Source organism: Fukomys damarensis, unplaced genomic scaffold (genome assembly GCF_012274545.1).
Source record: "Fukomys damarensis isolate Sample0158 unplaced genomic scaffold, DMR_v1.0_HiC HiC_scaffold_32, whole genome shotgun sequence".
Classification (NCBI taxonomy): Eukaryota; Metazoa; Chordata; class Mammalia; order Rodentia; family Bathyergidae; genus Fukomys; species Fukomys damarensis.
In genome coordinates this window covers 22355314-22379667 of record NW_022900944.1, presented here as the reverse complement: position 1 = coordinate 22379667, position 24354 = coordinate 22355314, and the positions used below count along the sequence as shown (strand labels likewise).

The window sequence follows — 24354 nt, the reverse complement described above, 5'->3', positions numbered from 1 at the left end:
CGAGGAGGTGCCGCCGGAAAGGGGGCTTCGCGGTCAGGGCGCCCGGGACCCTGCAGCCGCCACGGGCAGGTGGCGCGTCCCAGGGGTCCCCGACACTTGGAAAAGAATTGCCGATGACTGACAGCATGAAAACTTTTTAGAAGACATGGTCTGCGAAAATTTTTAATTCTGACAGATTGTTTCCCGCAAGAGCCCTCCTGAGTGTGGAAAGCCTTGCTTTTCTTTGCCTTACTGGATTCATTCTGCGGGAAAGGCGCCAGACGGCTTGAGGGGTGCGCAGCGCCTCCCCCGCTGGATCTTAAGGCAATCATTGTTTACTAGTGTGTTCTGCTACAGAACAGGTAGCCTGGAAATGAATTTGTAGCTCAGCTGCTTAACTCTGGGTTGACTGAGGGGAGGGGTACAAGTCCTTGCTGAGGGGAGGGCGCTGGGTTTCAATACCTAGAACTTGGGGTGGGGTTTGTTGTTCTTTTTTGGGTGTTTTTTGACATTTTCCGTCCCCCACTTTGTGTGGCGTGTGGAGCAGACAGCCCCCACTTGTATATGATTTACACAGAGGCGGTTCTGTGACATACGGATACTTGTGTGCATTTCCTATTTCTCATAGTTAACTTTTAAAGACTAAATTACCACTTCTAATTAGAAACACTGACCAGATACATGGATGCCCCCAATATTTCACTAGAAATTGCTGTAGATTTTAATTAATTTTGATGATAATTTTTATTTTTTAAAGCATATATATATATATTTTTATTCTGTAAGTATTACATGATCATTGCAGAAAAGTTGGTATACACAGATCAGGAAAAGAAGTAAACTTAATAACATTCCACTTGCTAAGACCTCTTTTCCTAGAAGCCTAATCATTTGACAACTTTGCAGCTACACATTTTTTTCTTTCATTGCCAGCAAACCTGGTTTAGGAACTGAAAGTAGGAATGGACAAGAAAATAAATTTAAAGAAGTGTTATACTAACAATAAGTTATTCATATGGTTCCTGGTTTGGGACAATTTATTGTGTGGCTCTTTCTCTTGAATCAACTTTCCACATCTGCCCCTGGCAAATGGTTTGTGTTTGTACAGCCTGTTTTGTAAATATAGCCCTCCTTGGTCCAGGCAAAATGCCGAATACATGCATACCCCTTTCCAGTGCTCATAGCTTCCTCGCAGAATATTTTTATTGGTTTCTACATCAGAACTTCCTCACCAATCCCTTGATAAACCCTGGAGAAGGTTACCAAGGGATGTTGTAGAGAATTTACTTCCCTGGAGACTTTAAGAATAGGATAAACAGCCATCTGTCTCTGTGTGGTGCGGTCTGAAGAGGAGAGACTGCCTCTCAGAACCTCAGCCCTGAGGAATTCTGAACATCCTTGGCAATGTTGAACCGAAGGAAATAATGATTGCCAAAAGTGCCTGAGCCCTGTGCGAGGTGAAACCTTGTTTTGATTTATGTGACACAAAGGTATTCTTTTGATAGGAAAGATTTTTAGATTGTCCTAGGGTTACCAAACCTTTTCTTTTATGCACAGAAATTGACATTGATTGCTTTTTGGGAAGTTATAGATCAAATGCAGAATAAATTATTTGATTTAAAGCAGAAGAATCAATTCATGGGATTAAAAGCGTTAACTCAAAGGTGGGAAGTGTGCATGCACTGTGTGTGTGTGTGTGTGTGTGTGTGTGTGTGTGTGTGTGTTTTGTACCTCTGAGCTAAAGATGGTGACCCCTGGCTTTTCTTTTTCTTTTTTCATTTTGAGACAGACAGGGTTTTACTGTGTTGCCCAGGCTGGTCTCAAACTTTTTTTAACTTCATCCAATCCTCCTGTTTTAACCTCCCAAGTAGCTGCTACTGCACCTCTGCCTGGCTTTATATTCTTCATTTTTAACTCAGTGTTATTTTTGTGCCCTAGCTTGTTTGTTGTGTCAGTTTACTTTTTTAAAAATCAGTTATTGTTTTAATTGACTCATGAACATCCACAATATTTCGGGTACCATGTGATGTTTTGATGCATGTATATGATGTGTTAATGTTCAAATCCTGTTGAGCAGATCTATTCAAACAGCTATCATTTCTTTGTGATTACATTTTTAAAAAGTTAACATTCTACTTTCTCCTCAAAATTTATACATGCGTATGTAGAGAGCTCCTATAGCGAACTGACTGAAACCAAGCCTTCCTTGTAAATCCTAGGAAAGGAGGTTCCCTTGGCCTCCAGCAAGGCCTTGGTTTTGCTGGTTACATCCAGAAGGTCAGTATTCATGCGCTTCCTCTGCCTTCTGTCGTCCTATCCATGGTGTGACCTCAATTACAGTGTCATCTTCTTCCCTTTTACTTGAACAAGAACTGCTACCTATTTCCTCCTACAAGACTGTAGAGAAGGGCTCAATTTCTAGGAACGGTTATATGAAAAAGAAAAGCAGGAAGTCTGAGACTCCTGCCTAAGCAGTTTTCCACCTTGCTTAATGGTGAGCAATAGGTGGGCTTCTCACCCTTCAACTTGCCATGTTTCTCCACACATGCCCAGAATGCATTTTCTCATAGTAGTGCAACACCCAGAGAAGGAATAGGAGTGTGAACACTGGTCATTCATTTATTCAGCAAACATTTACTATGTGGGAGGCTTCCCAGGAATGGGTGATTAGTTGGTTTCCTGCTCTCAGGAAGCTTGTCCTATAAGAAGAAAAATAAAGCATGTAAATAAGCAAGTGCCATTCTGAGGCAGTGGCATACAGGTGTTAAGAATGTAAGTGTGTTGTAAAGTTAAACATATGCCAGTTTATAACCTGACATTTCCACACCCAGCTATTTACCGAAGATAGATGAAAACAAATGTCCACAAGAAAGACTTGTACAGAATGCTCATAGCAACCTACTTCATGATTGCTGCCACCAACCAGAAATAACAAAACAACTATTAACAGAAAATGGACACACTGTGGTACATCCACACAATGGGATACTCCTCAGCAGTCAACAGGAATGAACTCTTGACGCTCAAAACAAAATAAAACAGGGCTGGGGATTTACTTCAGTAGTGCTACTGCCTGCCTTGCAAGTGCAGGGACCCAAGTTCGATCCCCGTTACCAAAAAACAAAATAAAACAGCAAAAAATGTTAACAGTATTTTATTAACTATAAGAATACACAGCAATTTCATTTATGAAGTGCTAGAACAGGCAAAACTAATCATAGTAATACGAGTGCTTGTCTTTGGGTAGGGTGTTTGTCTGGAAAGAGGTAAGAAGGAATTTTCTGGAGTAACAAATGTTTTATGTTTGTTTTCAGTGATAGTTACATAGGGAGGCACAATGATCAGACCCCATTGAACTGAATTTAGAAGTCCTGTATGTTTTATTGTTGGCAAAGCATTATCTCAGTTAGAAAAAGAAAGGAACTTGGTAAACAAAGGTGTGTATCCCATCTGTCTCTATACTTTCAGGAATGCAAGTTATGGAATGCCTGTGAGCCACAAAATCTTGGCATTGAGAATATATCTCCTTCCTGGAGTTGTTGTAAGGACTGAATTTGATAATGATTAAAAGTAGCTTGGTGAGAACTCAATAAACATGTATTATTCCCATTTACTTTAATAAGTATACTATATGATTTTGGTGTTGGTAATCAGAGTATTTATACTTTTTGTGAATACCGTCTCACTTACTTAAGTTTATTAAGGATTATATAGCATAAAAGGAGGCGTGCATGATGCTACAGTATCTTCATTTAATAGGTCTTCTGTTTTGAGCTTGTAGGAAATTTAAATGTATGTACATCTTGCCTGCTCAAAATGCCACTTTGCATGGCTTTGTCTTTAAAGGTAAACCCCAGGGAAAAAATTGATCCTTTTTCTAATCTTTACTGTTTATTGCTACATTTTAGGTATACAATACAGTTACATTCATCATTGGGGTCTTGTACCCTTACATGATTTATCTTGGTTGTTTGGGTTTTTCTTTTTCTTTTCTTTTCTTTTTTTTTTCGTTCTGGTATTGAACTCAGGACCTTGCATTGGTGAGGCAGGTGGTAGAACCACTGAGCTAAATCCCTGGCCCTCTTGATTCTTATTTTTCCCCATTCCCCAGCCCTTCCTTCAGCCCCTCCACCTGTCCCAGTTTACAAAGACATGTTTTTCCTTTTCAAATATTTTTTCTTTTCCCTGAAATCCTTTATGTAAACCCCTCTTATTGAGTACTGATTTATTTAGCATTCAAAAATGAATTCCCAGACTAAGCTTATAGCATCTTTTGGGAATCCAGATGAAATATTTACATACTATTATCTTTCCAAAGATTTATGCAGTTCAGGCCAGCCTTGAACTTACCATGTAGCCCAGGCTGGCCTCAAACTTACAACAATCCTCTTGCCTCAGCCTCCTGAGTGCTGGGATTACAGGTGTGCACCACCACACCTGGCCAATATGGTACTTTTTTAAAGGATTAATAGCATAACTTGAATTCTCAATAAAATAATGACAAGTTTATTTAATCTATTAAATTCCAGTTGTTTTGTTTGAGTTCAACAAAGTGTGTGTTAAATACTTTGTCAACATCTGAGTTATGTTTATTGTTTGAATGGTTTAATTCACTTAGTAAATACTTATCAGACACTTACTAAGAATTTCTTAGCCTCTGGCAATTCAGCGATGAACAATAAGACATTATACCAGAAGTTTGCAGATGCTACTCTGTCTTCGATAGTGAGGGTATATACATTTCCGTTGGAGTGTTTCCTCAGCAGAGCTGTCCTCAGCTAGTTCTGATTTTCTATATATTCTATCTACATTTTGTTTCTAAAGCCTCCAGCTGACTGTGGAAGCCTAAAATCCTGGCTTTTTAAAAAATTAGTATATATTTTTTAAACATTGGAATTTCTTGCTAAGGTTTGCTCTTATTATTTCTTACTAAAAATGACAAGAAAATGTTCTTATAGAATGAAAGTTGAGTGCTGGAGAAAGGTCATAGGCAGAGGGAATAGAATGATTTAAGATTGAAAATGAGCTCTGCTGAATGCTTTGGGGAGTCCATTAGGCTTCTGCAAAATAGTGAGATAATACCTTGAGAAAGGCATTAGTGCTTACGAGATTAAGGTTGTTAGAAGATCAAATGACAAAATACGTGGAAAAATCACAAGGAGGGCACCTGGTAGGTGTGACTTGCTAACATTTATCAAGTACTTCCTAAGAGTCCAGCCCTGTGACAACCTCTGCTCTGTGGACTGATTTGATCTTCCTTACACTTCTGAGAAGTTGGCACTATTACCTCCCTTTAAAGGTAAGGAAACCAAAACAAAGAAGATATTAGTTTGCCAAGGGCACCGAGGTGCCAGGGTTAGAACTCAGTACCATTCTGCCTTATGATTAATGAGGTCCATGATGCATGCTAATTGCCTTTGCCTTTTAGATGCAAGAAGAATGACACAGCAAGTGAAGCTCGTGTAGGGTTTATCGGCTATGGGAAAGGAGAGGTGGCAGAGAAGGAGCTAGTGACTCCCTGAGTGTGTTCTTACCTGGCTAATGGGTCTTCCGTCTTCCATAGGAGGAGGCAGCAAACGTGTCAGATTCGTTCCCCAGCCTCTCAAAAGACCCGTGTCAAATGGCCTTCTCTGGCTTTGTCCTTCAGGCCTTACCCCAGTGGCCCTGGTTAAGGAGGCAAAAAACTATTAATTTATGAACCCAAAACATGGACAGTCACAGTTGACCTAGACATTGTGAAACCTGGGTGGAGACTGGCATAGATGCATTTCTTCTCAGTCTCTCAAAGGAAGGTGAGGTAAGAAAATGTTCCAGAGCACCATGATACTAAGAGGAAAAGTCAAGTGCTGACCGGGAAAATTTTGTATCGTTCATTTCTAGGCATTTCTTCAACTCCTAGGTTCTGGAAAACCTTGAATTAAAACTTTAAACAAACCCCAAGTGGTAGGTTGAAAACTGAGCTGACTTCATGAATGCTTAAGTCATATTGGCCCATTTATTTTAAAAATGTGTAGATGCCAAGGGAGAAGATGTAGTTAAGTAAATACCTTGTCAATCCACATCCCCGAGTCATTATTATGCGACATCCCAGCTGCTCCTTCGTGTGGTGCAGGGTTGACCAGGAAAGTGGAATCCCAGGACCACTTGCTCAACCATTCACAGATCTACCCAGAAGCACAGCATGTAGAGTGGGTGGTGCTGGAGACACTGGGCTGAGGCCAGGTGGTGCAGGGAGGAGCCATTAGCCAAGCATCGCCTGCAGCCCTGTGCTTGCAGAAATGCAGCTCTTTGCCAGTTCTGTCCAAGCATATGGTCCCTGTTAGTTCAGGGCAGCATTGCTCTCTGCAGGGGGAGAAAGGACTCTGGAAAAGATCCTACGAAGATCCCTCCCAGTTGTCCTGACACCCTTGAGGCCTTGTGCCTGGCTGTTTTGCCTAGTGCAAGCTCCACATTGGTCTTCTCTGGCTCACTGAGCCCCTCTGAGCCCCTTCCCCATGGCCCACCACCTTTTTGACATTCAGCCCTTTGTGTCGGTTCCCATGGTTACTTCCTTACTGCTGGCAGCTGGAATGTGTCCAGAGAGGGGGCAGCCTCCCCCACTGAGCCAGGGCTGACTGGGGCAGAGCCCACTGAGCCACAGCTGGATTCATGAAATGGGGTCACAGTCCAGTACCTCCTCTTTGTCCTGGGTTGGGTACCTTTCCCAGGCTTGATGTGTGAGGGCTGCAGTGGGAGGAGACCTGTGGGCTAATGGATGGCCAACAGGGTTTCCTGGATAAGTTGGCCTGTCCTGGCTGTCTCCTCACCTGCCAGACTTCTGCCGGGGGTGGCTCATTCCTTGTACTAAGGCCCAGGGAAGCGGGTGGACTGCTTGCCCAGGCAGACGGTGTGATCACTCCCTGCCAGCTGGCCCTTTACTTTTGTCTCTCATGCCATCCATTATGAGTTAGTCAGTATTAGTAAGGCCCAGGCTCCAGGCTTGAGAGAGTAGTGTCAAAGACAGGTTTTCCATCCAGCCTGGAAGACAGGCATTGGAAAATAGAGGAGAGAATGGGGCCTTGAGATTCCAGATGAGAGAGAGAACAAGACTAGCCAAGACTTTGTCTTGAAACTGTCTCTTGCCACCATTCAGAGGCTTCTTTAATTCCTTTTCGTTTGGAGTTCAGTTGGCCCCAGAGTGGAGATGAGACTTGTAACTACAGATAGAAACTAAGCGTTGGTATTGAGGAGAAGGGGAAGTAGTCTGAGGTAGAAATCAGGGCTGGAAAGATTGTGTTTTTCCTGGGGTAAGAAAATATGTCTTCTAGCGATCTTTGGGCTCTAAAGCTGTGGGTGATGATGCTAGGGAGAAAGTGGTTGTGTTGTCCCCTGGGAGCCTTGTCACTGAATAGGGTCTTACTTTCCCACTTTCTTTGGGATGCTGAATAAGTTACTGAAATCACCTGTGCCTTTATTTCTGGTAACACTTCGTAGGGTTGTTATGAACATTAAATTTGTTAAATAAAAATACTTTTTAAACCATAAAACTCAACACAGGTGCTAGTTGTAGTATTTTTAAATGATGTTTTGAGAATACCATGCTAGACCAAAGGCAGATTTCATCTATCTTACTATGTGTTGTGTAAGCTGAATATCCCTTATCTGAAATGCTTGGGACCAGAGTTGTTTCAGATTTTGGAGTTTTGTCCAAATAGTTTTGTTCACATAGGTTTTACCAGTTAAGCACCCTTAATCTGAAATACAAAGTGCTCTAAAATCCAAAACATTTTGAGTATTATGTCAGTGGAATTTGGAACATTTCAGATTTTCAAATTAGGATCTCCAGTCTCAGAGACCATATGCAGGATTTAGGCCATAAGAGGGGACTCAGAAATTCTAGTGCTGGGGTGCACAGGGACATACAGACTAAGAAAAAGAGAGCTGAGGGTTTAGCTCAGTGGTTCTGCTGCCTGCCTTGCAAGTGCAAGGACCTAATCTCAATCTCTAGTACCAAAAAGAAAAAGAAAACCCCAGCCTGTATTACTCTGGGCCATAATAATAAAGGTGAAATAATGGGGATAAATAGAAACTCGGCTCATGAAACCACAGTTGCAAACTGTGTTTTGTTGGAAGGCTCCACCGGCAGCTGCAGGCAGTTAATTTTCTACATAGTGGCTTCATTTTAGTACTTCACCTTCCTTGTAAATTATGCTTCCATAGACTTAAGCAAAAGCTGAGGAGAGCTGTGGAGACACAGCGTCCTCTTTAGGTGACAGCAGAGGTTGGGAACGTGTAAGCCTGCGATTCAGAGGCACTTCCATCACATGGGGTATCTATTATCTACCCTAAACAGCAGATATTGGATATTGTGAACACAAAGGCAGTCGGCACAGGCTTCTTCAAAACACACATGTGAGCTCCTTTTGGCAAACCAGTAATCCTCTTGGGCAAAGTAAGGACTAGGTCTCCATCCTGAACAAGGTAGTGAGTTCCTTTTTACTAAGATTCCTCAATTGATGCCAGATTTAGCGAGGGACCTGTTTGCTCCCAGTGAATGACAACCTCCGTTTACATTTTTAATGTCCACCCCAATCCACTAGGCGGGTCCAGGGCTGGAGCAGTGTATTTTCAGGCAGATGGGAAAGAGAAAGCTTCATTCCTACAGGAGCCCCAAAGTCCTCCTGGAGCCTCTGTCTCTCCACCTTGCCCATGTCCCTCCCACCAGAGCTGAAAAAAACCTGTGCTCTAACTCTTTAAACAGCAGGGAAGGACATCCAATGTTGGGCCATCCCTGCCTAGGGCTAATACTCCCTTTGGTGAGCACAGCCTTAAAACTAAGATTTTGAGGTTAATTCTTTAGTTGTTGAGTCAGGGTCTTAGTATGTAATTAAGACTGACCTTGAATTCACTGTGGCCTCAAATTTGCAGTAATCCTCCTGCTTCGGCCTCCTAAGTGCTGAGATTATGGGTATGCACCACCACACCCTGCTCAAGGTTAATTCTGATATCCTTGACCTTGGGGAGCCATCTGTTTCTCTCCAGTCACTGTCCTCTATGCTCATCGCATTCTAAGAGGCCCCGCTGATGCCATTTTTCCCATCCTTTTCTGAAGACACGCCTTAATGTTACAATTATTTCTGTTTCTTCCCAAATGCTTTGGGCATGGTTAGCTGCCCTTTTAAGGGAATTAAATAACTCATCATTATACCACCAATTCATACTTCTATGGTGACTTTCTGCATTCATCGTTCCTTCATAAGTCATTGATTCAGTGCCAGTAGCTGCCATCTTACAATGGCTATTATGCCACAAGGCAGACAGCTCTGCTCCCTCTTTCCAGGTGAGACCTGAGGCTCAGAAACTGGCACAGCCTGATCAGAACCCAGGTCATCTGGCTCCAAATCCTATGTGTGTCTCCTCAAGGGGACCAGGTCAGAATCTGCCCTTTGTCCTACAAAGCTTCCAGCCTGGAGCCTGCATGTAGACAGTGCTCATTACATGTTAATGGAGGTTCTTAGAGATTATGTTTTTTTTCAGTCAGAATTTGTCATTTCTGGATCTTCTTCACTTTCATTCATGGACTATTAAAGGTAAAAAGAAAAAAAAGGTAAAAAGGACCCTCAAACTCACTTCTCTCTCCATAGTCTCATTTTACACAAAGAGAAAAATAGCCCAGAATACTCACTTGAGTTGCCCACAGTGATTGAGAGGGCCTGGGGCAGCTCTCCTGGCTGTTGGCCCAACACTATTTCTCTCTATAATAGTGCATGTTATGGCCATTTAAAAACTATCCACACTCCTTTTTCCTAATGTTTTGTGGAAATAAGGGAGGGAGAACTATCAAATCTTTTTTCCGGTTCTACTTCCACCATATTGTTTCCTTTCTTGTTCTCCCTAGAAATGCTACCACACTGTGCAGCGTAGTCTAGGAAAGGAATTTGGGCCGGGACATGTTTTTTTAGCCACTGTCGTATTTCCCATGGTGTCCCACAGTGCAGATGTGAGCCCATTGTGGTCTGGCACTGGTTGGATTGTATTCTGTGCACCCCTCCCACCTAGCAGACCAACAGTGCATTGCTGTGGTCCAGGCTGGACTTTAGTCTGGGTAGATGGTGATCCCCATTCAGAAGAGGTAGGGGAGCCCACTAGGAAGCTGTTCCAGGGTCCACTCAGAATATATTTTTATTAGTCAAATGTTTATTGAGCATCGGCTCTGGGAAGTGAAACGTACTGGGCCAAGGAAGAAGAGAACTCCAAATTAGATTAAGACTTGCACAGTGTTTAAGATCCTAGATGTTGCTATCAGCCAGATTTCACCTATCATTCCTCTACTTTGCAATTCCACAGGAGGGGGGCTCATGTCTGTTTTGCCACCATTGCTAGTCTAGTGGCCCATGGTTAATATGTGGCCTGTGGTTGGCCCTCAGTGACTGTTGGTGGAGTGGATGACTGGGCTGGCTACACGAGTGGGCAGGCTTTGGGTCCCAGCATGAAACATCTGTCTCAGCACATGCTGCATTGTTTCAGTCGTGTGGCCAGGGTGAGGAAGTTCTTTAAGGGCAAGCATGCAGTCTGATGTCAAGATTAGAGAGTGAGCAAGCTCTTCAAGTTCTGCCTCGTTTCTCCAGATCTAAGAGCAGTTGTGCTTAGGAAAGAGGGGTCCCATATAACTTTCAGTGACTTTCTACCTTCTGCTTCTGAAGTTTTCCCTTTAAAGAAGCTTTTGGTATTAAATATTCCCCACCTTTGTCAAAGGCCCTTTAGGATTGCAGAATCCAAAGGTCCAGTGTTAAATAAGGTAAAGCACAAAAATTGGAGTTAAGAACCCTGTTGTGCCAGTTCTGTGGTTTACAACTCCTGACCAAATAGCTCTCCATCAATGAGGCTGTCTCTGCGTCTGCTAAGTGGGGTAGATAATGGCTGCTTCATGGGCATGTGAGGGTTATTGAGGGCCAAATGGAATAATGCCTGGGAAACTGCTTTACAAGCTAGACTGTCTGATATGAAAGTATGGACTACGGCTCTTTGCTGCAGAGCTGTGCATGATTCTTTGGAACTACCACTTGTTACATCAGTGAACAGAACAAGGGCAGGTGAAGAAAGGTCTATGCTGAATTTTCTCTGAAGTAGTTCCTGTCCCTCTGCTGACAGTGGTTTTCCAGAAACCCTACTTCTTCTTCCAACAAGTATTTTCTGTGGCACTAGAGCTCCCAAAGTAAAGCCCAGGATGGAATCTTTCCTCTGCCTGGGCTTGCTCTCCATTTCCTGGAGAAGATTTTGCTTTAAAAATATGGAGAAATTTGATGCTTGGGCTCATGTTAGTTTTTAGCAAGCTAATTTTCTGATAATTACTTAATGTCAATTGTAAATAATTTGCAAAATATAGAAGAAAAGAAAATCACCTATAATCCTACCACTTTGCAGAGTATGTTTGGTGTATTGCTGGTGTTGGTTTTATGCCCATCTTTTTGCCTCCCATGAACAGCCAAGGGTGATGTGAACAGATAAGAAGTGCGCATGGTTTGTCATGGGCTGATTACCAGGAAAAATATATTCAAAGGTCAGTTGTGCTAATGAGGGCATAGGAGAGGACTTGGCCTTTAGACATGTGTCTTTCTGCTTGCTTTGTTTAACTTCACTGTGTTTTAAAATAATCTGTAAAAGGAGGCTCATTACTACATCATATGATAAACTGGTTACTGTTTCCAGAGCATAGTGTCTAGAACATGGCATGTGCTATTGTAGTCTGGATCTGAATTGGCCCTTGTGTTAAAAGACTGGTCCCTAACTGGTAGACGTTTAGGAGGTGGCGCTTGGTGGGAGGTGTTCAGTTTGCTCAGGGTGGGCTCTCAAAGGGGACAGTGGGAGCCCATACCCTTCTTCTTATGCTCTTTTTCCCCCCTGGTATCAGGATCCAACTCAGGACCTTGCTCTCCCCAGGTGGGTAAGGCACCTACATCCCAGCCCTCTTCTTGCTCTCTTGTCTTCTGGGTGTGAAATGAGTGGTTTTGTCCTGCTCCATGCTCCTACCAGGTGATAGACTCAGAGCAACAGAGCAGCTATATTTGGCTAAAGATGGAGCTCTCCACCCAAGGGCATGGGTTCTTAAACTAACCATGGACTGAAATGTCTAAAATCATAACCCAAAACAAACCTTTCCCTTTGTAAATTGATCACCTTAGGTATTTGTTATAGTGATGGAAAGTTGACCAGCACATCATGTGCCCAATAAATCGAATTTCAGTTTCACTGACAAGAAGTTAATATTTATTGCTCAGCAGTGTTGCAAGTGCTTTATACATATGAGTTCATTCATAACTACCCTTGGATACAGGTGTACTTACCTTTATAGGGAAGGAAGATGGGGCACAAGGTTAAGTGACCTGCCTGAGGTTCGACACTTGCTATGTGATAGAGACAGAATGGGAACCCTAGCAGCTGTCTCCAGAACCTACATTATCCACAGACCTCTTAGAGCCTGCCACAAATTGGAGTTGTGTTTGGCTCTAGGCTCTGAGTGTTCACAGCTGGGAGCTACAAAGTGTAGTGATGGCATCATCAGTTTAACTATAAATTCTTGAGTGGGATTCACCGATTTTCATCTTATGTTCTAGGCTAGCATGGGCAAAAAGGTACAGTGGGTGGAGGGATTGAAGTCAACATAAACCTGAAGCAGATTAATATTTGTTAAGCAGGTTAAAAGATTTGCCCAGTCATTTGGCTCTTTTTCCTGTCCAAACTTTTCCTGTCTTTATGCAAGGTTGACTTGGAGGTCATTGGCTAAGATCTAGAGATAGCTAGATTTATGGTTTCAGAAAGAATCAGAACTATGCCAAGTGCCAATAGCATAAATTATATTTATTTGAGAAGTTCAGGTGCAATCAACTGGATGAAAGTAGCAGTCAGAACAGGTGCAAATGGACACAGGCCTGAGATGTATAAAACACACCTATATATGGCTGCAGGGCTGTATGTGCTTCTCCTGTAAGAATTGAAATTGGGGGGCCAGGGTGGGTGAGAGGGGTTGGTCTTTTAATACCAGCAAGCGCCATGCCTATGAGTAAAAGAACCAGATAGGATGTAGGCCCAAGGGGATGCAGAATGAGCTTCCTAGATTGGGTGGGGGGACAGTAACGAAGGGACATTGACCCTGAAGGTTAAGGCTCAGATATATAGATAGCAAAAGGTCAGTAACAAGAACAAGAGGGCTTTTTAGAGAAAGAGCAATTCATGGAGAATGTCTCTGAAACCTTTGATAAGTAGTCGCAGAAAATGAAGAGCAGCTATATTTGGTTAAAGATGGAGCTCTCCACCCAAGGCATCGGTTCTTAAACCTGAAATCCCAGTCTTGTCTGCTTCCTGGAGACTCTGGGAGAAAGTGCTGGGGAACCTACAGCAACGAGAAGAGAGCCCTGGGGAAGGAGGATGACAGAATAGAGGATGATAAGGCCAGCTCTGTGTGTGAAGGGCATGGAGCAGAATAAAAAGAAAAAGACACTTGGAAAACCAAGGATGTGGCTTTTAATTGGGCATTTGTCATGAAAACAGGTACATACTCCCTGCAGAAGTCCAAAGGAAGCTCTCCCGGGGATTCTAAGGACAAATTGAACCCTGTGTAAATATGTTCACTGCCCACTGAATCACAAGAGACATTCTGATTGCTGCCAAACATAAGACCTAAAAAACAGGCTGAGCTGTGCCAGCTGTTCGTCCCCCAATGCTAGTTCTCTGTGCCCCAAGAAAGCCCGTGCCAATGAGATGGACCAAAAGTTAGGGCCAGATTTTATTCTCGCCAAGCACTTGATTCACCACTTCCTCTAGGAAGTGACTTGTAGAAGAGAAGACCTCACCTTCCTCAAAATGTAATGTGAACCATTTAATACCTTTAAGAGTTTAAGGGCACAGAGCAGAAATATCCCCTTTATGATCTGCTGTAATTCATATAACAAACTGTGTGTCTGCCATGCTGACCCTGGGTGGAAAGAAAGCTGAGAAATTTCAACCAGATGTGGAACCTGAGCTGGCTGCACTAGCTGTCTTGATGGAGCAGGGTGCAGGTCCCGTGCCTGTGCTGATAAGGGAAGGAGAATATTTGCTTCCATTAAGGTAGGGCAGTCTTCAAGGAGGTGATGTTTGACTCAGGACTAAGTTGAAGCCTGCCACGTAGTGAACTGGGAAGAATATTCTAGCTGGAGGGACCAGCACATGTGAGGGCACAGCTCGGTGAGTTTGGGGAACTTCTAGGGATGCCCATGAGGTTACAGGGCAAGGAGGGGAACGAGATGGAGGAGGGGTGGGACCCAGCTCACTCGAGATCTCCCAGAGTTAGGGAGCTTGGATTTTACCTAATGTGCAGAGAGAAACTACAGGATTTAATTAGAAAATGGTACTGTGCCTTTATGTTTTTTTTTAAAGGCTGTGCTGGCTTCTGGGTGAACACTGGTTTGGAGGAAAACAGATCTGGAAGAGAAGCCAGCGAGGGAGCTGTCCCCTCCTGCATGAGACATAGCAGGTGCTAACAGACACAACCAAGCCCTTCTTTTGGTAGAAGCAATTCACACCAAGCAGACACGATCCTCTACTCGTCTCACCCTACCTCAAAGGACAAAACCAGAAAATTCAAACTCATTACCAACCCAGAACTAAAGAGACCTGGGGAGGCACGTTAGTAGGCTGAGCTCCTTATGTCTTTCAGTCTGCTTCCCCCATCCTTCCCTAATTTTTTGTGTTCAAATGAGCCTCAGGAACAGAATGACCTAGAACTTTTTCTTGTTATACTGACTGAAACTCAGTTCAGAAAGCAGATAGTGGCCTCTGTTAAAATACCACTTACTAGAGCAATTAGTATGTATTTGGGAGCTATGAATATCAGGGGGTTAGAATATACTCCTCATAGAAATGGAGCTATGGAGGTGGGTGACCTGGCTTTCTTGTTTCTGATTTACCTGGGGGAAGAAAGATGACCCAGTAGGTCATTGTGGTTGTGGACCGCAGTAGTCCTTTAGCTCTGCTAAACCCTTCTCAGGTCAGCCTATATTTCCATTTCATGTTGTACTTGTGATAATGTGATGTTGACACAAGAACAGCAAGCAACAGCAACATCCAGCAGCCTGAAGAAATATCTCAGTCATTTTGCCAGTAAGTTAACTAATGAATTAACTGGAAATTTGAGAAAAGAAAGGTGCAGATCTATTGAGCATTAGCAGTACCTCATCATTCAGATACTGACTGCACAACTCTCGGTGCTGGGCGCCTGCTGGCCTTTGCCAAAGAGTGAAGAGGGACCAGCAAACAGGCAATGAGAAGAATGTGCACTAAGCGCTCTGACAGGCGCCTCTTAGCTGTGTGCTGCTCTGTGCACCTTGAGGCCTGACTCCCCGTCCCCACCCCCAGGTGCACATGGAAGGCCGGCCTGAGGAAATGATGTCCAGGTTGGAACCTCGAGGGTGAGTTCATAGGCCAGGGAGGGGGCATTCAGGCTGAGGGGCTGGCAAACCATGTGCTTCATTCCACCGCTTTTCACCTGAAATGATTTCTTTCATTCCAAGGCTTCTGGAGTGTAGCTTTGAATATCTTTGAGGTTTAAAACAAAAGCTCATTTGGTAATATGTTTCAATGATGGCCCCATTGTCATGATTCTGGCTGAGTAATTCTAAAGCCTGCATCACTGGAATTTCCATCTACACTCGAAATTTTTGAAACTACTGAGCTGAAAGGAAGAAGTGTGAGTGTTCGTTAGAGGTTTTATGATCCCGCATGTGCTTTGAGCCAAGATACAGAACCTGTGTCTCAGTTTGCCCATTTAGAAAAACCTCATTTGCTTTATCTTTGTGAAGAAGTTTTGGGAGTAACTCCTGACGTACAGGAAAGCACGTGTATCCTTTTGTAAGAAAGACTTGGAAGGATCAGCCCGAGGCATGTGCTATGGTTGGGGTACCTTCCCCGGTTAGAATCCAGTGCCGCCTCTGAGACCTTTCCCAAAGGACCCCGTGGGCCCGGGGGGGCGTGTGTGTGCATTCGGAAGGCAGCATGAGTGCGAGGTGCAGATGAATTCCGTGCACAGATGTGGCAGGGGAGAGAGGGCAACATGATAGGCCCGGGGCTCTAGGGTGTTGGGCCTCCTAGGGCTCATTCCAGGGTGATTTTCTGTCTAGGCTCACCAGAGGTTTTTCATTCCCATGTAAACCTTTAAAAATGTTCGTTGATTGTCTAGATTATTCCAGAAGAGTTTCAGGCAGAGCAGATGTGATCTGGGTGCTGGTGATTCTCTGAACCCTCTCCAGCCCGAACCCTGGATCACATGGTACATCTGCTGGAGGCCCACCCAGCTTCTCAGACCTCTGTCTGACTGGCCTCTGCACCAGATGTGTGGATTGGCAGGGAGGCTGCTGTACCCTTGCCTGGGGGTTGTGGTCAAACAGTCACATACAGCTGTCCTCTGAACTGGTAGGACAACGTCACTTTGGAGGGCAGTGCTGGGGTGCTAGGGCTACGCTCCCAGCGGTGGGGAGGAATAACGTTTGTTTGCCCTTGCTGCCAGTCCTTCACTGTGATGGCCAGAACCCCTGGCCTTTGTCTCAGAGTGTCTCCTAGGAAAGAGGAGTGGGAAAGGAAAGAGGCAGGAACTCAGCTTCTGCCCAAGCCTCTGTGCAGAAAGGACAGAGCAAATAACTGTGGTTTAGGCAAAACACAAGGAAGTGATTAAAAACCATGGCAGCTGTATGAAAGCTCTGGCCTAGCCTTGAGTGCTTTCTCACAACATGAGGGTCTAGAGGAGACCAGAAGGAGAAATTTCTTCCCCAGCTGTCCAGTGGCTGACAGGAAAAAGAGTCTCAGATGTGCACTTTCCATTTCTATAATCTTTATATTCATTTATTAAGTGGCAAGATACCTTTGAATCTACCTTTCCTCTCAGTTTAAGCCACATGGCCATTGGGTCAGTGCCTTAGAGAGTTCAGTGAGAATTCCTAGTTGAGGACTACTTAGTGAATTCTGTAAAATATTTTGACATGTTAACTTTCCCTGACTAAGGCTCTTCTATTTTTCCCAAAATAAATTAGGCGTTTTTATCTGCAGCTATTTTACCTAACATCTTAGCTGAAAGGAGCTCTAAAATGCAGATTCTAGAGAAATCAGTCATGAAAACATTAGTCTGTTAAACACAGACCATACATGGACAGTAGGTTAGATAGGTGATACCATATTATCAAGAAATTCTACAGCAATTCTGCAAAGAGGTTTAGTAATGATACCTACTTTACTGACAGCTTATATGTGTCAGGCTCCATTCTAGATATGTTACCTGGGGCCGGTGATTTAGCTCAGTGGTTCCACCACATGCCTCACAAGCACAAGGACCCGAGTTCGATCCTTGATACCCCCCAAAATAAAGTAGAAATTAAATATTTTACCTGAAGTATATGTTTCTCAACAACTCAGTGAAAGAAGTTCTTCCTTCACACCATTTTATAGATAAGAGAATATCCTAGAGTTGGTCAGTGAGCAGAGCCAGGACCAATTCCAGAGCCCCACTCCTAACTAGTATATACCCAGTACCTTTTTTTTTTACTTTACTACCAACAAATGGTCAGAGGAGTCTGCTTGCCCAGGACCATTCAGGACATAGTGACACAATCTTATCCAGACTTCAAGTATGGAATTATATTTAATATATGAAGAGTCAAGGATTCTAAATCTGATGAGAAGAGCAATATACCCTGGGAGACGGTCGTGCATAGATACCACATAACTAAATGTGTAAGCTAGTTTTGCACTACTATAATGAAATATCCCCAGTGGACTAACTTTATAAAGAAGAGAATTCGACTTAGCACATAGTTCTGGAGACAAGCAGGCCTGTGGGGCGCCCCAGGTGAGGACCCTCGGGTGTATTATAGCCTGGAGGATTGCACCCCGGCAGGAGTGCTTGTGAGAGCAAGAGATAACAGCTCTAAACAGGCGGCCAGAGAGGGACTCAGGGCCAGGCTTGCTGTGGTACCATTTCACTTCCTGGAGGACTGCTTCAATTTCTTCCAAGGCCAGGGCTCTCTGTGGCCTTGGCTCATGCAAGACCTCTCCTTTCAAAGGTCCCCCACCATGCCAAAGACCATGCTTCAACATGAGAATCTTTGGGGGACACACTCGAGCTATGTCCCAACCATAGTGCTAAAATAAACAGGAAAAATGTAGCTTAGAAATGGGAGCTTCCCATTGACCTCCTGGTCATCTCTCCCACTCCCTTTTCTTTGACTTAGGAAAGAGAACTCTTTGACTTCCATTCTGGGTTTCAGGAAGTATGAAGCCAGATGGCCGGGATTTATTCCTCGCAGCTGTTCAGTAATCCGTTCCCCTCCCAGGCAAATCATATGAAGAGGAGCGGCCTCAGCAATTGGATCTCAGAGGCTTAGAAAAATCCTTGAAGACAGAAATTGAAAACACACACACACTGTACTCAGCAAACTGAGAAAACCCACTTCAAAGCCTGAGGCAGGGGACAGTCTAATGATGAGGAGCCATGAAGAGTGTTTGGAAATCTGGTTCCTAGGCTTCTGCTGAGGAGAAGTATGCCTGTTCCCATAGCGGAACACATTGGCGATGTGGGGCTTAAAATTTTTCTTTGGCTCCCTGGGAGTATGGAGGAAAGAGTTATGGGAATGGCTTTAGGGACCGGGGTGGGAGGTGGATTGAAAAGGACACACAAAAGGCTTGCTTCCCAGCACAGTGGAATCTAAACAATCTGAAATAGCTCAAACTCAAGAGTTGGCCTGAATTTCTGAGCTGCCACCCACAGACTGCAGTGGAGACTATGGCACTGGGAATTGCTCCCCTCAAGGGGAGGTTGAGAAGCGACAGCATGACTGGGTTTCAGGGAACCCAATTTTTTGCTTAATGTCAACACTGAGTGAGAGGAGAGTTTACCTTCATACTAGTTCATGTAGCTTTCTTCCTCCTTGCTTAGAAAATCGATTTCCCTAACTGGGAAGTAGACTTTACTGCTTCATACAGTAACAGGCAGGAAAGGCAGAAGAGCCTCATTTGTGGACTCTCCTTGTGGGACCCTGAACTTAGCTGTGCTTTCTTGTGTCTCCTGGCTCTATTTTCACATGTTTTTGTGTTAGCTCCTGCCCAGGAACACAACCGTCTTGCTCAGCTTCTTCTTGTCCTACTTTTGACAGAGACGTGTGTGCGGACCCAGGCCATGTGGGTCCTGGTGACTCCAGCCCGGAGCGCCTCACCGCAGGTCCCCAGCACAGGAAAGCATCGTGGTCAGGAGGGGCGAAACTTCGGCTGAAGCACAGGTAAGAGGCACAGAGGGCAGGGCTGACCAGTCTGGGAAAAGTTGAGTGGTGTGAGAGGGAACCAGGGGACACAGCATGGGCTAGCAAGAGAGGGAAGAGGCAGAAGGAAGAGGTCAGACTCAGATTTGAAAAGGGAGATAATCTCAATGGCATTTTTCATTCTACATTCTTTTTTTTTTTTGGTACCAGGGATTGATCTCAGGACCTTGCCCTCGTGAGGCAGGGAGCAGAACCACTGAGCTAAATCCCTGGCCTTCATTCTACATTCTGAAGAATTCTAAAGTTCCTAGGAAGCGATCTAGGAGGTCCCTCAAATCATTTGATTCAAACATTGTTTGAAAAATACATTCGCAGTTATTTTTAAACCTATACTACATTTAAAGTGGCATTCCATAGTTTTATTTTTATTATTTTGGTTTTTTGAGATAGGGTCTTGCTATGTAGTCCAGGGTAGCCTCGAACTCATGGTAATCCTCCTGCCTCAGGCTACCAAATGCGGGGGTTACCAGGTATGCGCCACCACACCTGGCCCGTCCAAGGTTTTATACTTCGGAAATGGTCAGGGAAATTGTACAGCAAGATTAATTCACCTTTCAGGTAATCTTCATCTAAAACTTCTTTCCTTGCCTAACTGAGGACCATCCTGAGGTCACAGTGCTGGCCCAGCACATTTGCAGTGGCTCCCCTATGTGCGCCCGGTCTCGAGACCGAGGGAAGCCAAATGCCTCTGTGTGCGAGGGTGCTGGGCCCTCGCACGGGCTGTTTCATTACCCTGGTGCCATGAGGCACACTTAGCACATTCACCCAGGAAGTACTGGGTTCAAATTCAGGGAGCTGGACCAGGCTCACAGCCCCCTCACTCTGTGGCTTTGGTATCAGCAGCGCTAAACGTACTTCCTAGGAGAGCTGTGGGACTTCAGTGACAGAAGCTGTTCAGAGGCTTAGCCCAGGGCCTACTCACAGGGGTGAGGAAGAAATGTCAGGTGGTGGTTTTTTGCTGCTGTGGTGTGCTAGCTTTCTATCACTCTAATAAAATATTTAAGATAATTAACTTACAGTTTTTTTAAAAAAGCTTCCCTTGGCTCATGGGTTTGGAGGGTCCACTCCAAGATCAGGAGGATCTGTCCTTGTTAGGCCTCTGGGGGATAGCTGGATGGCTATAGTGGGGAGCATTTGGTGGAGCTCAGTCTTCCTGGCCAGGAAGCTCTTGAGGAGCCAGAAGAGGCCAGGACCCCACCCACATTCCTTTCTCCACTGGCACAGCCCCGGAGGAAAGGAAACCCCTCCCAACAGTGTCATCCCAGCACTAAGCTTTGCACTCATGGACCTTGGAGGGACGCTGGGCACCCACACTGAATATGTATAGCACGTGGTGGCCATGGTTGGCATCCTTTGCATCACTGTCACAGAGGTCCGAGTGCCAGTGTGGATAGAAGAATAGGGGCTGAGACACCGTGCAGTCGGACTGCCTGAACCCGAGCCTGAGTTCTGTGGCCTGGGCAACTGTGGCACACCACAGAGCTTGGGCTTGACAGCTGACTTACCTCTCCGGGTGGCCAAAAGATTAAAAGAGCGAAGATAAGAAAGTGTTTATGGCAGTGCCTGGCATGTCACAAAAATATTGGTTGTCACTGTTAGCAATTTTTCTGATTTCAGTTTGGGAATTCTTTTAAATAGACATGTTGTCTTGCATTATCAACAAGTAAATGTAAATTTGAATTTAGGTCAATCCAAATTTTCATTTCTGGATTATTTGTAGTTAAAATATGCAAACATACATTTAAATGCTTCTTCTATTTTATATACTAAAACAACAGCCAACAATAAATAAAATTTGTTACATTTTAATCAGAAAATATATTTTAATAATAAAACAATGTGTTTTATAAAACAAAACCTGACATTTATGTTAAAGTGCTTTATTATAATAATAATACTGTATAATCTGCTTTCATTTGAGGAAAAAGCTCCAAGAGCAGTTTGAACACGCAACAGGCCTGGAGAAGCCAGCTGCCTAGTGCCCATGGGTCAGACCAGGAATAGGGCGACCCTGACACAGTTGGCCGGCCAGCTGCTTCCAGGGACAGCCTGAAGAAGCAGAAGCTCTGAAGTTGTCACCATTCCCTGTGGCTGTTTTAGTCACTTTCCTCATGGCAGGACAAACTGCGTAATACCTGAAAGTTAAAGAAGGAGAGGTTTATTTTGGCTCACAGTTGGTAGAGGTTTAGTCCATAGTGAGGTGACCAGGGTGACCAGGAAGCAGAGAGAGTGCGAAAGGAGGAGCAGGAAGAGATAAACCCTTCCGGGCCACGCCCCTGTGACCCTCCTCTTCCAGCCCAACCCCACCTAATGCAAGTCAGCTATAAGCTCAGGAGGTGGGTGAATCCGCTGATGATGGCACAATCTAGTCACCTCCCTACAACCCCACCTAAGAGCCCATGAGGCTTTGGGGGAACATCTAGATATGAGAACAGTGGCTTCCTAGGGTCTTCACCTTTCAGGGAATCTGAGCCTTCGCCTCAACAGGAGTGCTCTGGCCTTGTAGGTAAATCTAGCATCAGTGCCAGAGTGCTTGTTTAGAAAGTTGCAGTTAGGAAGTCATCCCTCTCACTTGAGAGGAAAATGATTAAGTCTGAACCAAGCCCATAGTGATGGGACCAGAGATGACACAGCTTTGACTTGGATTTAGAAGGCAGCATTAATAGGTGAGAAAATGAGAAGGAAAAATAAGAGGAAATGAGAAGACAGGCGTGTTTCTACCTTGGGGCACTTGGGATATGTATTTCTGTGGCCATCACTAGGACTAGGAAGGCAGGAAGACTAGCAGTTGCCTGCAGGTGAAAAGCATGAATCACATAGACATGTGTTTGAGCCTGAAACAATTCACATAATTTTTAAAGCAACCCCTAAAACATTGGTGGCAAATGTATGGTACCTGTCCCTTAGCCGGCATGCACAGCTCTAGAAGTTCTGCCATCGCTGCAAAAAGTTGCCATACAAATGAACTGAAATGTATATCTAGTGGATATCCTAATTGCAAAGAAATTGTCTTGAAAACTGGCCATGGCTGTCTCCATTGGTATGGTCAGAGCTGGCTTCTGGCAGCACTGTCTGTGAAGGGATGAAAGGGGAACAGGTGGGCAGAAAATGCCCTTTGTAAGAAATCCTGAGTTAGAAGTGATGCATCTATCACCCGCTCAGATCCTGTTGGCTGCCGTTTTACTCTGTCTATGCACTAAGAATTTTATATTTGCATGTCTTGTCTCCACAGCTACTAGTAATTTAGATGTCCTTATAACAGATCACTTCCTAACTTTTACCAGTTCCACAAGATCTCTCTGCAACCCAGGTCTTACTGATGTGGGACTGAACTTGGACTCCTGAGTGGTTCTCATCTAGTAACATTCAGAAACATCCTAAATCCTGTTAGTTTTTACTTTTTATTTTGAAGTCATTTTAGACTCGCAGCAAAACTGAGAAAAATCGTAGAGATTTCCCAACACCTGCCACCTCGCTTTCCTTAATGGTGACATCTTTTATATCCATAGTGCAAAATATCAAAACTATGAAATTAGCATTGGTAATTGGTAATACTACAGACTTTAAAGCCTTACAGACTACAGACATTATTGAGATTTTTACCAGTTTTCCCGCTAAGATCCCTTTTCTGTCCTGAGAGCTTCTGCTGTGTTTGTCTTGTGTTTATTGTATTTCCTTAGTCTCTGGGTTCCTCATTCTTTCCTTGGCTCATGTTACCTTGACATTTAAAAAAAATTGTTATCTTTATTAGTACGTGTTTGCAGTACACAGTGATTACAGTCATTGTGTGGAGTTGGCACATGGACATAACACATGGTTTATTCTCTTTACAAATCCCCTTCTCCTCCTCTCCTCCCTCCCCCATCTCTTGGTCCTTGTCCCCTTTGTGAAAGATCTATCTCCTTATTTCCTGTTACCTATCTTTTATTTTGCTCTTTAATTTATTTATATTTTGGGCTTCTCATACAAGAGAAGCTGTACAGCATTTAAGCTTGCGGGTCTGATTTATTTCATTTAACATTATGATCCCAATAGGCATTTATTTTCCTCAAAATGACTCAAATCACTGACCAGCTATTTTGGAGAATGCCTTCCATCTGAGGGCATCAGGTTCCTTCTCAGGATTCGACTGAGGTTTCTCTTTTTGGGCAGGAAATCCACAGAAGTAGCGCTGTGACTTTCCTAGTGTATCACAACACAGGCTGTTTGGGGTCAGGGCTTCCTGGTGATATTAGCCTTGATTACTTGGTGGCAGAGGTCTGCTGAGTTTCCCCGCTGTGAGCATGCTGTTTGTCTCTTTGTAATTAGTAAGTCTGTTGCGAGAGCACTTGAAGCTGTGCAGATACCGTTTCCCTTCACCAGTTTTCGCATCTGCTGATACTGTCTGTGGTGACCATTACTGTAATGTTCTAAAAAGGATTTTGTATTTCCTTCATACCTTCTATGTTTAGTAATTGAAATTCTTCTGTGGAGAAGAACTGTCCTACCATGGAACTAAATCCCCAGCCCTGATGTCTTGTGCACAGAGTTTGGACTTGGAAACTGCTGAGGTTACCTCCTGAATCATCTCCAAGTCCCTGCTTCTTTTTCAGCTAGAAAACAAAAAGGATTTTCTTGTTTAAAAGGACAAAGAAAGAATAGAAGGGAGAAGCTGTCTTCTCCCATATTTATTCAAGGCCCAAGCAAATAACCAAGTTTTAGAGAGATGTTTTTGGTGGTTTGGACTTGGTATTCCCACAGATTTAATCCCATCCTTCTTTTCTTGCTTGAGCTCTGAATTCTCTCTGATCCTAATCATTAATAAGAATTCTTACGGGGGCCGGGAATTTAGCTCAGTGGTTCGGTGGCCTGCCTTGCAAGTGCAAGGACCCGAGTTCAATCCCCGGTACCAATAATAATAATAATAATAATAATAATAATAACAATAATAATAATTCTTACAATGTAACATATGTTGACAGAAGTTTCTTCCTAAAATCTAACAAGCACTGGATTAGGACAGTTGAGTGAGTTGGTAAAGAAAACAAAATGTTCTAGCTTAAAACTGGAGATCTTCAAC

The 24354-nt window shown here is 43.9% G+C and overlaps 1 protein-coding gene and 1 long non-coding RNA gene across 2 annotated transcripts in view; one reads left to right on the top strand and one right to left on the bottom strand.

The window, feature by feature from the left end:
* The window catches only part of Shroom3 (shroom family member 3), a 301418-nt gene that overhangs the window by 219559 nt on the left and 57505 nt on the right, over positions 1–24354 (top strand). The window contains exon 3 of the mRNA XM_033757773.1: positions 19134–19256. Coding sequence (XP_033613664.1) covers positions 19134–19256 — 123 coding nt within the window. The remainder of the gene's footprint in view (positions 1–19133; positions 19257–24354) is intronic.
* On the bottom strand, positions 2623–6477 carry LOC117283903. The gene is made up of 3 exons (XR_004514943.1): positions 6027–6477; positions 5514–5643; positions 2623–2678 (listed from the first exon to the last, which is right to left on the bottom strand). It is a non-coding gene; the product is annotated as an uncharacterized LOC117283903 (long non-coding RNA).